Source organism: Musca autumnalis, unplaced genomic scaffold (assembly GCF_047663935.1).
Source record: "Musca autumnalis isolate F117 unplaced genomic scaffold, ASM4766393v1 scaffold_1, whole genome shotgun sequence".
NCBI lineage: Eukaryota > Metazoa > Arthropoda > Insecta > Diptera > Muscidae > Musca > Musca autumnalis.
This window is the reverse complement of record NW_027411644.1, coordinates 188,360,334-188,378,083: the sequence shown is the minus strand read 5'-3', so window position 1 is coordinate 188,378,083 and position 17,750 is coordinate 188,360,334. Positions and strand designations below refer to the sequence as shown.

Here is a 17,750-nt window from a genome sequence, read left to right as displayed (position 1 = left end):
TTGTGCAGGATTTGATGAACAATTATGCTCAATTGAAATCAGTCTTCTCCAATGGTTAAATTGAGATGAAAGAAACAGACACAAGTGCATATTAAAACCAGGGGCTGGCTTCTTGTTCTCATTACTCAAAAAAACCATCACTAAGCGTTTGTCATAAAAGCACAACTGAATAGTGAAATATCCAAATATTTGAAAGAAGAAAAGTTCAATGACTGAGAAACTATTCCACAAACGATATGTCTGAGGAGCCGATCTACCTACGGCGAAACATGCATGTCACATAGTGATGGTTGTGTGGCTTCGAATCTTTGGCTTTCCTTTTCCTTTTCTCTCGATTCCAATGAGAATTAATGCAAAATTTTTTTCTTTATAAAATTTTTCATTTCAAATTTATTTCCTTTATACCTATTAGTTTTCATTTCAAATTTTCATAGAACGAGGATTGAGCCTCAGTTCTCGTTTTTTTTTCTTTTTTGATTTTTTTCGTAACAGATTGTCTAATACTTCCTGAGATAAGGTTCACAAAGATCTCTAAAACATCACTGACAGCACCAAATTAAAATTACTGACGAGCACGATGATTTACGAATTCAGTATCCGATTTGGCCGAATCTTTGCACATCGTAAAGTATCTTCCACACGTGCATCAAGTTCTTAGAAGATATATATCGGACAATACTTCCATTACAAAATTTCAAAATTTTCGCTTAAGTGCATTTTAAGGAGTGCTCAAGGATAGTTTGGAATATTTTACCGCATGTACTGTTTGTGGTCCTGTTTACAGCGACAAGTTTTTTCTGAAAACCCCAACAAAAAACTTTAACTGAATTTCTCATAATTTTCAAAAATATGTTTCTTTGTTTTGTTCAATATTTTTTTTTAAAATTTTGATAAATTCAGTTATAGTTTTTTGTGGGGGTTTTCAGACATAAACCACTATAACTTAGCCATTTGAAAACCGATTAAAAAAATAATAACATGCTCGAAAGATACTATTCACCCCCTTAAAAGGAAGAAGGGTCAATAGAAATCCGTTGTGAAAAAAAGAAGATATGCCCGTTTAAATTTGAAAATGTAAGAAACCCAGATTTTCACTACTTTTACCGTTATAAAAAAATAAAACGAAGTGACCCCAACGAACTAAAGGCATTTTCGGTGACCATGGATCCCAACACGATAGAATTTTGCATCAGAACGCTTGAATATTTTTCTGGTCAACTTTTGTAGCACAGTGCCATTTATAGACATTTTCCGAAAAGTTTGCACCTTCTCAAGGCCAAAACTGGCTGAAGGAGCGTTCCAATGCTTTTGCGATGTATTAAAAAGTTTTTAATCACTGCCTTAGCTACAATTCTTGTCTTTGTATTGGATCGAAAATCTCAATAGTTTGGCCGTTATATGCTAAAATGTCCAAAAAACGTGGATAAAAAACTTAAAATCAAATCGATTTTCGCGGTAGGACTATGGTCTAGTGGACTTTTTTACTCAGTTTAATCCCAGGAATGAGAAACGGGAAGGGCCCATTAAGGTGTTTTTCCTTCCATACAAATCGCCCCGCCCTAATGACCATGCTTCCTGACAGAAAAATCCAAAAGAAGTAAGAAGTAGACCTTTAGAAGTACATCTGTGTATAGAAGACCTTTGGAAGATCTTCTGTCTATAGAAGACCTTTAGAAGGTCTACTGCCTATAGAAGACCTTTCGAAGATCTACTGTCTATAGAAGATCTTTAGGTCTTCTGTCTATAGAAGATCTTTAGGTCTTCTGTCTATAGAAGATCTTTAGGTCTTCTGTCTATAGAATACCTTTAGAAGGTCTGCTGTCTATAGAAGACTTTTAGAAGTTATTTTTTCTATAGAAAAGCATTAGAAGATCTGCTGTCTAAAGAATACACTTAGAAGGTCTTCTGTCTTTAGAAGACCTTTCGAAGGCCTTCTGTCTATAAAAGGCCATTTGAAGGTCTTCTGTCTATAGAAGAACTTTAGAAGGTCTTCTGTCTACAGAAGAAGGTCATCTTTAGGAACATGTCTCGAATTGTTTTGAAATTTTACTGCATATAGTCCTTGCGGCCTTTAGTACGGCTGTATATTTTTTGGGCGATTTTTTTCCTACTGCTACCAACTAAAATTGCTACACATTTACATCAAATTCGAAGATGGGCGATGTCGATGCACTGCTTTCGGTACCTCATCCTCTAAAGTTGGGATAGTTTTGGCAGTATTTTCAATGCTTTTTTGTGTTCTCTGTGGACAAGAGCTTTGTTCCTTTACTTTTTAATGGTAAAAGTGGTAAAAGAGAAAACTGTCAACAATACTCAAAATTGCTCTCTCATGACCAGTTTTACCTGAAAAGTAAAGGAATGAAAAAATGGTAGATCTGGTAGCAATGTCAAAAAGAAACATGGAAATTCAGTTTTCTTCTTTGATTTCACAGTTTTTACTTTTGTTTTGTCAGCGTTCGCTTTTTTCTTCTGTTTTTGTTCATTTTTTTTTTGTCAAATAATCGTCAAACAAATGTCGAAAATTAGTTCCACAATTTTTTACCCCAAGAAATTTGTCTGGTAGCCTGTGGTAGAAGAGAATGGCGTTTTTGCTCTCTCCTCTCTCTTAAAAATTGCTTCCAGTTTTACCACTTTTTGGGGTTAAGGAAAGCTTTACAGGTTAAAATGGTAACAAATGGTAACCTCTGGTAAGTAAAGGAACACAACTAAGTTGTAGCTATTATATTAGTAAGGCCCATACCTATATACGGACGTATACCCAGGGCGTGTGTGGTGAAAAAAGTAGAACACATGTATTCTTATGAAAACTACCGAAATACGTCGAGCGTATACTTTTTGTAAGTTGAACATTTTCAACTTTGACAGAACGTACGATATGTTATTGTATGTATTTATGTGTGTGTTTTTTATTTTGAAAACAAAAGCCCAACAAAACATGAAATACAATTTATTGCAAAGGAAAAAATATTTGTTTTACGAATGAAAACATTTAATAAAGCTTCAGTCGCGGTTTTTGTGTGTTTATTAAATGGGATTTCGGATTCAACGTATTTGGGTAATACGGACGCTCAGAGAGCGTTGGTAGGTGAATATTTTTGTACGTCACGACTTAAATTAGGTATAGCTGTTAGAAAAATGTCGTTTCCCTAGTCAAAAAGTCGAAAATGTAGCAAATGTGCCATTATTATGTAACTTTGTTTGATATTTTGGCCTAAAATAGGCAAACCATTGAGGTTGTAGCCAAGACAATAGTTAAGAACACACTGGTACATCGCAAAAGCATTGGAACACTCCTTCAGGCAGTTTTGGCCTTATGATTTTACGATATACTGGGGAGTTCTTAACTATTGTCTTGACTACAATTTCTGTATTATTAATGTCATTTTCCACTTTTTAACCATGAAAATAAAGTTTTTCTGAGTAACATGTTCAGCGAAATTGTAGCCCGAGATAATAGCTAAAATTTTTCTTTTGAAAATTGGTAAAAATCTCAAATAGTTTACCAAATATTAGCCCAAATAATTTTGCAAATTTTCAAAAAATATAATAATAATAGTAATAATAATAATAATAATAATAATAATAATAATAATAATAATAATAATAATAATAATAATAATAATAATAATAATAATAATAATAATAATAATAATAATAATAATAATAATAATAATAATAATAACAATAATAATAATAATAACAATAATAATAATAATAAAATAAAAAAAAACTTCAAGTCACAATGCGGAAGCTCGATTTTCACCGTCGACGTATGGTCTAGTATGCATTTTTCCTCAGTACAATACCAAGAAACGGAAACACGAAGCGCCAATTAAGATTTTTTCCTTCTATACTGATCGCCCCACCCTAGTATACACCCATAAAACACAACCTTCTAATTTCACGTAATTTAAGGACTCTGAAATTCAGCTTTTAGAGTCCTCTATGGGCAGGAAATCTCTCAAACTATTCGTTATATTCGTATTTAACGGTTTTAGTTATAAAAATATTGTAGGCACATTTTTAATCGTTCTCTATAGAGAAAAAATGCCACCACTAAATCTATTAGCATAAAGTAACATTTATTCGGATTCCTAGGCGAAGGCCTGATTCATACGATCTAACAAAATAAAACTGAAATATCTTTTCAAAATAAGTCCATAATTTATATATATGTTACAATTTTTAGTGTTATACAAAATAATTCCACCGATCAATTCAAATTTAAAATTTGAATTCTGTTACCACCATTGAGTCAATCACGAAAATAAATCAATGACGTCAAACACTAGTTCTGAGTTTGTTTTTTGTTAATTAAATTAATTTAAAGTGTTTATTGCAACAGTGATACCACACTCTCATATACACACACAGGCACACACTTCACATGCAACAGAATTTCAAACAATTGTGGCAAGAACAGCAGATAACCAAAAAACAGCAACAACAGACAGATTGATATGAAGCAAAGCAGGAGGCGGTAGTGGCAAATGCAGTTAATTGAAATTAAAATAGAGGCGATATAATGCAATTACTGGGAAATTTTTTTTCGATTTTACTAAAGGTTGGTTAAAGGATGTGTGTTCTTCGTTCAGCCAATTTTGTGTTATATACAAACATTTTGGGAGGTATGGAAGTGGAGAGGGTGGATCTGTACCAAGTCAATTAATTTTCATTTTATGGAAAGTTAAAGGGATTTAAAAATGTAAATAAGCCAGCTTTAGGGTTTTACATGCGTGCACATCATCATCATCACTCAGTTGGAGTATTGGAATATTGTTGGAACCAAAGAAAGAAAGAAAAAAAAACAGAAAACAAACTAAAGCAAACCTTGTTGTTGGTAGTGATGGAATTCCGTTGAATCGAATTTCTCACTCGATCGATAAAGTTGGCCGGGTGGAAAATCTGTGTGTTTTTTGTGTGTTGAGACGAGATAAGCCCGCCACCAATTGTGATGGTAATGACGATGGTCGTAGAGTTGATGGTGTTGGTGGATTAGCAGCAGCAGTGGTAGAATAGTAACCGTGAAAAACATAGACCAATAGTGTGGGAATAGTTTTTTTACACACACAAAAATACATAGCGTTGTGAGTAAGAAGGAATTTGTTGATTGTTTTTAAAGCCCACACACATAGATATTTTTTTAGTGAAAAATTATAGAGTGCCACAAAGGAAATACCATTTATTTTAAAAAGGGTGAATTAATTAGGTGTTTTTCACGTGGATTTTTTGTTTTTTTTTTCAAAGATTGTTGTTTTATTTATGTATTGTTGGTGCCATTGTTTGTGGTGCGTATATAAAGAGAGAAAAAGAAATATAATTTATGGTAAAACAAATAATAAATTATTTTAAAAGTTATTAAATATTTTTATAAGGAATTTGTTGAACCTCGATTATTCGAGACTTTATTGAAGATAACATAAATTTTGTTATTTATTTTTTAAAAACCTATAAAGGGGTGGCCAATTTATATTAATTTTGCTATTATCTTTTCTAGAATTATTAGCCAAATGAGCTGAATAATCGACGTTTTAGAAAATATAAATACTTTAATTTACTTATTTTATTTATTTTTATAATACGTTAGAGATTTCAATATTATTGTGAATATAATTTTAATTTGCTTTTAAATAATACTTGAATAACAAGTACTTGAACATTTAATAAATATTTAGCACTGACTTTTTTTAATTGTTTAGTATATTTTCTGGTGGCTATTTCTTTTGTTTATTTATATTTATTAAATTGTTAAATAATGTATAACATTTACTGCCAAGGAAATAAAGATGACATTTTGAATCAATTTACACAAATGTTTTCCTATAAATTTTCGTCATATTACAAAAAATCGTTAGTCTACAGAAGACCTTTGGAGGATCTTTTCTCTATAGAACACCTATCGGTCTTCCGTCTACAGAGTACTTTCAATAGGTATGTTTCTATATACATAGCTATACTTTAGAAGATCTTATGTCTATACCCAGCAATAATTTTGGAGTGGATTGACCCAAATAATTTATTTATTTGCTTCGTATTTTGATATAACTCCAATATGCATATTTAGTCGGTTTTAGGTATTTTTGACCCTATATATCTATATCAAAACCCGATCTGATTTTCTCTACTTTGATAAGGATTCATTTTTTAGCCACAACAATGAACTGGTACAGTATTTTTTATCGACTGGACCATAAATGCGGTCTTAAGCATTTTCGTGTAAATTCGCCTTTGACCTACACAAATTACTATGGAAACAAAGATCGCTCCGGTGGCACGGGTTACCGTTAACCGATCGCACTAAAATTGTATATATGTATAAGGTTTTTCGATCATATGGGAAAAAATTACGGGGTAGGCCTTTAAAAAAAAGTATTGTCGTTATTGGGCCTTAATGTTCGGGAGCGTGTGTAGTATGTTTAACTCCATCTCAGAAGTTCGCAATTTCAATTCAGGCGGAGGGAAAATAACAATAAAGTATTGTGAAATTGTCTAAAAATTGCTATATTTTCGCTCTATTGTTTTTATTTCATCTTATTTGTCGAATTTTAGTGGTCATAGAATAACTTCTTATTTCTGGCGACATGTCCTTCTCCGCATTCAAACACATCGGTGATGTGTAATGGATGTAAGGAATAGGTGCACTTCGAAGACTTTGTCGGAGTGCGCAGTCTTCCCACATCAAAAACCGCAGCATGTAACATCTCATGAAATAGTTTAGTCGGAAGAATATCATGGATGTCGCAATCTAGGAAACATAGCATACCGTCACCCGTTTCTGCTGCTAACTCCGAAAGCGACGACGTCGCTGGGATATTTTGGCCATCACTACTCTAGTGACCGATACATGGAATGAATGGAGATAGCAGTAAATTAGGGGATTGCCACGGTAGATTTACTTAACGTCTACATACCACCGATGAATAATTGGGCCATGAGTTATATGCCTGACATTAGTTCGCTTTTGGTGGGCAATAATCGCCTGGTGCTAGGGGATTTCCTTGCTCAGCATGGCCTTTGGCATTCCGTCCTAGGTAATAACCAGAGGGGTACAGCTCCACAGTTTGCGCGTTGGTCGAATACGTTCCTACGATGATCAGAAGAGATTGCCACATAAATTATGAATCCTGGCAACCCATCATTTCGCTTGGCTATCATCATACCGCCGTATTTTTCTGACCCATGGAAAAAGTAATTGGAAAGGGTTCAGAGTATTAACAAATCATCCCCTCATATCCTTGGATAGCTAACGGAATGTTCCAGGACTTCAACACAGCTGAAACTGGTCGCTACATACCTGGTGGACCAAATCTCCCAGTAGAGGCGACGGGAACCCTGCAGACTCAAGAGTTAGGGAACTTACTTTTGAAGTCAACAGACTATTAGGCGAGCATAAGTGGAAAAAGCCTGAAGCAATGCACAATTGCTACAGGACTTATAATGTTGTGGGCAAGGATTAAATCACTCTCGAATCAGGAAGAGAATGATGATAGAACGACTGTCACTTTCAACGGCGTTACCGTAACAGATCCGAAGAGATGCGAATGTTATTTTAGGCGTCAATATATAGAGTACCCTGATAGTGATAAGGCGAAGATAAGTGTGTTACGCCGTATACAAGGCTTCTCAGTTGAGGACCGACAATATACAACGAGTGATGTTTCGGCTATCATCCGAAACGCGAAATCATCCAATGTCTTGCGCAAACACAGAATCTCAATGGCAATGCTTAAGCATGAAAGATGAACCCGAGGTTAAGGATTTTACAAATATCCTCAATTTGTCGTAAGCCACTCACATTGTACCAGATGCATGGATGGTAGAAAGAGAATCACGCTACTGAAGCCAGGGAAGAGAGCTAGTAGAGACGAATCGTACAGGCCGATCTTCCTCTTGTCGCCAGTAGCGAAGATTTTTGAAGCACTACTCCTCCCCATGACCCAACATCAGCATGAATTTGCCCAACATCAGCATGAATTGTGGAAAATGCACAGCACCTCAACAGCAATATATACGCTCATGTCAGTTTAGGACTGAACAAGAATCCTGTTTGAGAACATAGAGAAAACTTACCTCCAGACGTTTTTGAAACATTGCATAGAAAACTATATGTGTACGCGCTAGTCGTTTGTAGAATTCAGAAAAAGGAATTCTAGGGAGTTCAGCAAGTCATGATGATATCTACGGAACTTCTACATTTCGTAAAGTACGCGATTGTACGATCTTGGCGTATAATCCTTTTGTCGATAGCATATGTGATAGGTTAATTATCCACATATGTAGATGATTAAAGAGCATGAAAAAATCCGCCACCACTGCCACACAATTGACCACCTGGACCGACTACTAACTACCCACGATTTTGGGTGCATCGATCGATAGCATGTTTAAGTTGTCCACGCAAGCACAGCTATTTACGACAAGATCGGAAGTAGTAATAAGTAATGATAAGCTATGCGGCGCCAATGTGTCATACAAATGTTAGACCAACGCAGTGGAAGAATATGCCAACATCCCTGAAGACTTTTCAAAGGTCTGCTGCCTATAGAAGTCCTTTAAATGATCTCCTGCTTGTTTATAGAAGATTTTTAGAAGGTCTTAGGTTTAAAGAAGACCTTAAGAAGGTATTCTCTCTATGGAATATCCTAACAAGGTCTTCTATCTATAGAAGACCTTTACAACGACCTTTTCTAGGTCCTCTGTCCCATAGAAGGCTATTAGTAGGTATTCTGTCTATAGAATACATTTCAAAGGTCTTCTATCGAAGTCTTTTAGAATGTTTTCTGTCTATAGAAGACCTTTTGAAGGTGTTCTGCTTATAAAGACCTTTTGAAGGAGTTCTGTTTATAGTAGACCTTTTGATCTTCTATTTACAGAAAACAAAGACCTTCTAAAGTTCTTCTATTGACAGAAGAACTTTAGAAGGTATCTGTCCACAGAAGATTTTTAGTAGGTCATCTATCCATAGAATACCTTTTAAAGTCCCTGTGTCCACAGAAGGTCTTTAGTAGGTCTTATGTGCATAGATGGTCTTTTGAAAGCCTTCTGTCTATAAAAGACCTTTAGTCGGTCTTCTGCCTATAGAAGACCTTAAGAAGGCCTTCTGTCTTTAGACGATCGGTTTGTAGAAGGTATTTGGTCTATTGAATACCTTTCGAAAGTCTTCTGTCTATAGAACCTTTAGAAAGTCTTCTGCCTATGGAAGACCTATAGAAGGTCTTCTAACTATAGAAGAACTTTAGAAGGTCTCCTGTCTTTAGAAGTAAATTATGGTTATGAAAGACGTTTGTTTATAAGGACTTCTGTCTATATAAAACCATTTCTGCTTATAGAATAGCTTTAGAAGGTCTTCTGTTTAGAGCAGACATTTTGAAGGTTTTCTGTTTATGGTAGACCTTTCAATGGTCTTCTTTACTAGAATGTTTGTATGTTGTTTTTTTTTCTCTATAGAAGGTGTTCAAAAGTCCTTATGGTAACTTCCTGCCCAAAGAAGGTCTTCTGTCTTTTGAAGACCTTTAGAAGATTTTAAAGTATAAAAATACATTCAATAATTTACCTTGATTCAGAAAAAATGTCATCATTATTTATGCCATCAGCTAAAGTATAACCAATTTTTTTTTAATTTCAACTTGTTTTCTTTTTTTTATGTGTTGTGAGGTGACAATTACTTTTGCTCTTTACTGTTTGCCTGCTTTGATTGCTGTTGTTGGTTTTTAAAGTTTTAATGGAAAATTGTGCGTAAATCAAAAAAGTTGTGTAATATTATTTAGTTAGTTTTTTTTTAGTTTGTGAAGATATAATAAAACTATACCGGCCGGACAAGAAGATAAAAAACAAAGTTTTGAAAAAAGCAAAAGTAAAGAGAAATACAAAACTAGTAGAATTTATATCACCTGCAATAAGTGGTAAAGTTAAGGGGGTAACATGTATTGCATATCTGTCTTGTAGTTGCTGTTATTTTTAGCTTTATTTGTTTATATTTGTTTTGCTTGTTATATTCTTCTCCACCTGTTGCAACTCAACAGCAACAACAACACTCGATTGCAATAAAAGTCAATTTACTTTCGGAGGTTGTTGTTGTGCGTGCGTGTTTTTTCCTAGCACGCTAGTGGTGCTTAACTCACTGTGGTATTTGGAAAATCTTATCGCAGAGATAAGGTGAGAAACCGTCGCCATATCGATGTTAAACAAAAAAAAAATGTTAATAAAGTAAGCTGTTTTGGTTGTTATTTTTGTAGGTTATGGTTACTGAGTTCAAACAATAACCGAATTTGTTATTTGGGTAATGGCCTAGTTTTGTAAAAGCAAATTGAAATTGATCTAAATTTAGGGTTTATTAAAGCACAATAATGATCAATCCACCAATAAACAAACCATAAAAACAAAAAATTAAAAAAAAAATATTAAAAAAAATATTAAAAAAAATTAAAAAAAAAATTAAAAAAAAAAAAAATTTAAAAAAAATAAAAAAAAATAAAAAAAAATTTAAAAAAAAAATAAAAAAAAATAAAAAAAAATTAAAAAAAAATTTAAAAAAAAAATAAATAAATTAAAAAAAAAATAAATAAAAAAATTTAGAAATTTTTTTGGAACTTTTTTAATGTACATATTTTTTTTTTTTTTTGGAAAATTTTTTTTCTAAAAAAATTAAATTTTTTCCAAAATTAAAAGAAATACACTTTGGGTTTTCATAAAACTCATACTCTTATAAAAACTCAATATTAAAAAATGTAAAAAAACCACACATTTTTACCCACGTAATTTCAAAAAATTTAAAAAGTGTTAAACGAAAGTTTATTTGGACTGAAAGAGGACATTCTCGGGCATCACTCTGTGAAAACGAAACTTTGTTCCAAGCTGTTCACTGAGAGTTCTAGTCCACTAAAGCTGGAATTTCACTAAAATTTAGTACCCGAGGAAAAATGAAATAGCTCACTTCGTGTAAATGCTACGGTAATTTATAGACACGATTCTTAAAGCCAACAATCGTACCCACCTAACAAAAAACAATGAACACAATATCTGTTTTAGTTTCCGAGTAATAGCTATTTCTTTTTCCAAAAATTAGAAAAAATTACGTGTTTTCCAAAATTGAAAAAAGGTCGTCTTTAGCAGCACGCCATGCCCACACCTTCCAATATTTTGACCTAATTTTTTGGTTTCCTTAGTTTCAATATGTTTACTATCGAATCCAATATAGAAATGAACAATCGGTGACGACAAAAAATTGGGGTTTTGGCGAGGAATATCGATTCCTGAATCCCTGTGCTCCGTTCGGACTCGGCGATATAAAGTAGATCCCATATCATTGAGTCAACATGAATTGGTATGCACTCATTGATATGAGAGAAGTCTCCTTGGAGCCTTCGGGGATGTTGTGGGAACATATGTATGTTATGACCGATATGGCTGAAATTTGGTATTAGGTCTTCGTTGGGGGTATAAAACTTTCCACCGAAAAATTTGTCAATATAGGTCCAGGTCTTCATATAGCCCCCATAAAACGGTACCTCCCGATTTCCGATATTTAAAAGGTTGTGGCCTCAACATCACACTGAAATGGCTGACATTTTCTATTAAGTCTTTGTTGGGGGTATAAAACTTTATACCTGAAGTTTGTCCGCATAGGACCACGTCTTCATATAGCCCCCATTGAACGGTACCTCCCGATTTTCGGTATTTTGAAGGTTGTGGCCTCAACATCACACTGAAATGACTGAAATTTTCTATTAAGCCTTCGTTGGGGGTATAAAACTTTCCACCTGAAATTTGTCAGTATAGGTCCACGTCTGCATATATATCCCCCATAGAACGGTACCTCCCGATTTTCAGTATTTTGAAAGTTGTGGCCTCACTATTCCACCGAAATGGCTGAAATTTGGTATTAAGTCTTCCTTGGTGGTATCAAACTTTCCACCTGAAATTTGTCGGTATAGGTCCACGTGTTCATATAGCCCCAATGGAACGGTACCTCCCGATTTTCGGTACTTTGGAGGTTGTGGCTTCAATATCCCAACGAAATGTCTGAAATTTGGTATTAAGACTTCCTTGGTGGTATGAAACTTTCCACCTAAAATTTGTCGGTATAGGTCTACGTTTTTATATAGCGCTCATAGAACGGTACCTCCCGACTTTCAGTATTTTGAAAGTTGTGGCCTCACTATTCCACCGAAATGGCTGAAATTGGTATTAAGTCTTCCTTGGTGGTATAAAACTTTCCACATGAAATTTGTCGGTATAGGTCCACGTCTTCATATAGCCCCCATAAAATGGTACCTCCGGATTTCTGGTATTTTGAAGGTTGTGGCCTCCATATCCCTCCGAAATGGCTGAAATTATTGTAATAAGTTTTCCTTGGGGGTAAAAAACTTTCCACCTAAAATCTGTGTTTAGGTTCAGGCCTTCATATAACCCCCATAGAACGGTACCCCCCGATTTCCGAAATTTAGAAGGTTGTGGCCTAAACATCACACTGAAATGGCTGACATTTTCTAATAGGTCTTCATTGGGGGTATAAACCTTTCCACCTCAAATTTGTCAGTATAGGTCCACGTCTTCATATATCCCCCATAGAACGGTACCTCCCGATTTTCAGTATTTTGAAAGTTGTGGCCTCACTATTCCACAGAAATGGCTGAAATTTGGTATTAAGTCTTCCTTGGTGGTATAAAACTTTCCACCTGAAATTTGTCGGTATAGGTCAACGTGTTCATATAGCCCCAAAGGAACGGTACCTCCCGATTTTCGGTACTTTGGAGGTTGTGGCTTCAATATCCCACCGAAATGTCTGAAATTTGGTATTAAGTCTTCCTTGGTGGTATGAAACTTTCCACCTCAAATTTGTCGGTATAGGTCTACGTTTTTATATAGTGCTCATAGAACGGTACCTCCCGATTTTGAGTATTTTGAAAGTTGTGGCCTCACTATCCCACCGAAATGGCTGAAATTTGGTATTAAGTCTTCCTTGGGGTAAACAACTTTCCACCTAAAATTTGTCGGTTTAGGTTCAGGCCTTCATATAGCCCCCATGGAACGACCTTCCCGATTTTCCGTATTTTGAAGGTTGTGGTTATACAATGACCAATCCACGACCTTCGGGAAAGGTATTATGTCTATGGAATGAATTTAAAAGCCGACTGTGATTCGTTGATTTTTAGGTATTATTCCTTTAGAAGGTCTTCAGCTATAGAAGACTTTTGGAAGATATTCTTCGATCTATGGGAAACCTTTGCAATCTACAGTTACAGCCATAATAAAAAACAATTATTTGAAACTATTTTATTTTGTTTTATAAAACTCGGTTTCTTAGGAAATAAAAAACAAACATTTTATCACACCTCTAATTGTTACTAGAAACGATGATGTGAAGGTGATTGTGGTGGTGTATGGTGTCTCGTTACCTTTTATGTACCATCACCGGCTTTGTGAGACCAAAAGGCCCAAAACGACAAAGAGTTTGTCGAGTTTGTTTTTCCTCTCTAGTTTCCATATAACAACAAAAAAATTGCCCAATAGCATGGTTAGTGAATGAGCGCTAGTCTAAAAGTCGTCTATGTCGCCATGGTAATACTAACAGATAACCACCAGCTATCTATGGAGGTGCATTAGAGTTGAAGCAACAACAGCAAAAAACGTTAGAAAAAACAGGTTAAATAAAAATGGTAAACGCAGTCATGTCAACCAAAAGGAGGGGGGCCAGATCACCACCACTGAACAACAAGCTGCGGCAAACACACACACCGTTGACATTTTATGTGTTTTTTTTTTTTTTTCAATTAACCCATCTTTTGCTTTTATTCCCACTTAGCTTCGTCAGTTAACTAACTAGTGAACTTCTCCCAAAATGAGCGAGGCAGTCAGCCAGCTAGCTAGCAAGCATGGATGAAATATATGGCAATTAAATAAAACTATTTTTGGAATTTTTGTTTTTTTTTTCATTCTTTTTTTGTTGTGTACTTTCCAAGGAATAACACCACAGTTTTTCTACAACAAACAACATCTGGTTGGCTTGCACTTATTTTTGGTTCCCATGAGGATTTTTAGGAAAAAAGTCTTGTCATTGGTGTTGCCATGGCAGAGTGCAGCAATAACAACACCAATATCAACAGGTGATGGTGGTGTTAATAGTTACCGAGTTTTTGCCTAGCATATGCTTTTTAAATAGACTTGTCTGGTCAAAGCTAAAATGCAGGTAGGTATGTGCCTATGCATGTTATGATTATGGGTTTTTATGTGGCAAATTCATTTGAACTAATTTCTAAATCTGTTATGTGTTTCTCGGAAATTTGCCTTTGAGGTGTTAATTTCTAGTGTGCACCAACTACATTCCAAAGTTTCAAATTATGTTGTTTAAAAAAAAAAGAGGATCATTGGCAGTAGAAAACAAAAACTAAAATACTAAAAGAAAATATTTCAGATTAACAAAAAACTTCAAAGAAATTCCATTGAGGGCAATTCCATTCTGAAAATAACAAGTTCTGAGAGACTGACACATCTTTCTCCTTTCTTTCTTGTAGACCCGATCATTAAAATCACTAAGAGTCACACATAAATCATTATGATTTATAATAAAAAGTTTAAGTTTCTAAACATAAATTTATAGCAGTATAAAAAAATTGAATTGAAATCAATTCATTTAAGAACAATTAAACAAGTAAAAAAGTATTAGTCGACAGAGATATACCCTCAGCCTATGTGGAATGAAACATTCATTTACGACAGGGATGCGCTTTTTTGCAAAGACAGTATACTCAGCGATCCTACTGAGTTGTCTTTGCATTTGCTTTTCTCCCTCACGCACACTGTACCTGAACAAAAACAAATAATAAACATCATTTGGTTGTTGCTTTTTTCACTCATACATACACACACGTTTTCGTGTTGATTGTATTTTATTGGTCTCCACAGATCTACGAACAGATCAAATGTATTTGGGTATTTTCAGGATTTTGTGGCCCTTTTTGGACTTTTGAACTTGCCGACAAAAATGTGGATTAGTATTAAAGTTCAAAGTGTTGCGGATGAGGTACTTGAAGGAATGGACCGACATAGTCCATTATGGAAGTAGGTCTTATTTTGGCAGTCATATCTTTTCGATAGATACCGCGCCCACTATTTATTTATAAATGTTGGACAAGTATGCCAGGAAGCATGTACTTGTCCAAAGGACCAAAACGAAAAGCATCTGTATACATTTCCAAAGGATCTTCGAACAGACCCTAAACTGCACTTGGAAAGAAATGTTGAACTTTTGTGGGCGAGGTACCCTAAGTAGAGGACCGATATAGACCATTTTAAAAGTTAAACTAATTATGGACAAAATATTAGCAGATTCAAAGTTTGGACCAAATTGGTTGCCCCGTTCAAGAGATATCGTGCATACCATTCTAGTGACAATCCGCCCATCTTCGAACTGAAACTAAGTTTGGACAAAATATGAAGAAGGCCAAATTTTGAACCAAATCGGTTAATCAGTTCGGGAGTTATCGTGTTCTCCAGCCACTAGATATGGTGCCATAAGGGATTTGTACACCTTTCGGGCTGCTTTCTCTTTTAGTTTAACTTTTGCTTCAACAAAAATCTACGTGATTCGGGAGCAGGTTTTAAAGTGAACTTAACTGAAATTTTGTGTGGGAGGTACCCGAAGGAGTAGATAAATATAGTCCATATTCGAACCTGATCTATATCTGGTTGATATTTTAGGATGTGTAAAGTATGGACCAAATCGGTTACTCCCTTCGTGCGCACAAATTTTCCGAACATTTTCGAGCTTTTGTGGGGAAGGTACCGGAAGGAGTGGACCGATATAACCCATCTTCGAACTTAAACTAAGTTTGTACAAAATATTAGGAAGACCAAATTTTGGGCCGAATCGGTTGATCCATTCGAGAGTTATCGTGCCCTCCAGTCAGGCAGGCAGACAGACAAAAGGGCGGACATTGCTACATCAACTACAAATTGTCTGAAACGAATTTCGTCCAAACATACTTGGGGTCCAAAACCATTATTTCGATGAGGCACATGAAAGTGTTTATAATCCTGTTAGTAAAAATGCTGAGGGTATAAAAAGTATTAGTCGGATTTACGGCAGAGATATACCAACACTTAGCATGTGTGAATTGAGGCTTTTCTTCATCCGAAATCATTTCCCTATGAATTAAGTTATCGAGTTTCTGTCGTAAGACGCAAAAGTGTTGAACTTTTGAGGAGCGATATCTGATGATGGAAAGGACTGACGGAGTCCATTTTAAAAGTGGCTTTAATCGTGGGAATCGTTAATGACAACGATAAGTATTATGTCAACCAACTACTTTTGTTGGTCACCGTAGGATTTGTTAAAGCTTTTGGACCATTATGTCAGGACGCATGGACTAGCCCACAAACATATCCCTGTAAATAGGACCACAAAGAATACCTTCGGCGAGAAATTCTAAAGTTTCTCAAACAGCTCATAAATTGCACTTAAGCAAACATATCGAACTGTTGTGAGGCAGGTGCCCGAAGGCCTAATGCGATATACACTTTCTTCGATCTTCATGTTCGATTGGAAGATATTTTACGATGTGCAATGTTTTGGTCATATCATTATTAACTTTGTGCTTCGGACAACTAAAATCTATAGCGGTGATTAAAATGTCAGGCTAGGATCATGACAATGGACTTTGAGTGAATCCGCCAAATAGGCAAACTTCCTTATTTCCAGCCACCAGTTCAGGATGCAGTTGCACTAGAACTTTCTCAAGAAGCTGAGTGTCCTGGAGTGAACAATGAAAGGCCTCATTGCAATCAAAAGCACCCACAATGCCAAATTAAATTTTTGCTGGAGACTTTTCGCGATCACAGAGAACGTCAAATGTCAAATTACAGCTAGTTTGGTTAAAAATGGTAGCTAAAACCCTTAAAATACCGAATCGGGAGGTACCGTTATATAGGGGGGCTATACCAAAACATGGACCTATTTTGACGATTTCTGGTGGAAAAGTTCCGTGACAGATGAGAAAGTCCACTGTCAAATTACAGCAAGTTCGGTTAGAAATTGTAGCTAAAACCCTTCAAAGACCGAAAATCGGGAGGTACTGTTATATGGGAGCTATACCAAAACATGGAAATATGTTGACGATTTTTGGTGAATAATTTTAGTGACCACAGAGAACCTCAAACGTCAAATTACAGCTAGTTCGGTTAAAAATTGTAGCTAAAACCCATAAAATGCCGAAAATCGGGAGATACCGTTATATGGGAGCTATACCAAAAAATGGAAATATGTTGACGATTTTTAGTGAATAATTTTCTAATTTTTAAATGTCAAATTACAGCTAGTTCGGTTACAAATTGTAGCTAAATTTCTTAAAATACTGAAAATCGGGACGTACCGTTATATGGGGGCTATACAAAAACATGGACCTATGTTGACGATTTTTTGTGGAAAAGTTTCGTGACAGATGAGAACCTCAACTGTCAAATTACAGCTAATTCGGAGAAAAATTGTAGCTAAAACCCTTCAAATACCGAAAATCGGGAGGTACCGTTATATGGGAGCTCTACCAAAACATGGAAATATGTTGACGATTTTTGGTGAATAATTTTAGTGACCACAGAGAACCTCAAACGTCAAATTACAGCTAGTTCGCTTAAAAATTGTAGCTAAAACCCTTAAAATGCCGAAAATCGGGAGGTACCGTTATATGGGAGCTATACCAAAAAATGGAAATACATATGTTGACGATTTTTAGTGAATAATTTTCTAATTTTTA

At 35.2% G+C, this 17,750-nt stretch overlaps 1 protein-coding gene across 25 annotated transcripts in view; it reads right to left on the bottom strand.

Annotated features, from left to right (window-relative positions):
• Positions 1–17,750, bottom strand: part of LOC141388847 (protein lap4-like) — a 667,534-nt gene that overhangs the window by 442,459 nt on the left and 207,325 nt on the right. For 22 of the 25 annotated variants that reach the window (XM_073959312.1, XM_073959313.1, XM_073959314.1 and 19 more), the window contains exon 8: positions 4,831–4,905. The exons of the other annotated variants lie outside the window; for them this stretch is intronic. In XM_073959312.1, coding sequence (XP_073815413.1) covers positions 4,831–4,905 — 75 coding nt within the window. The remainder of the gene's footprint in view (positions 1–4,830; positions 4,906–17,750) is intronic. 25 annotated transcript variants of the gene reach the window in all.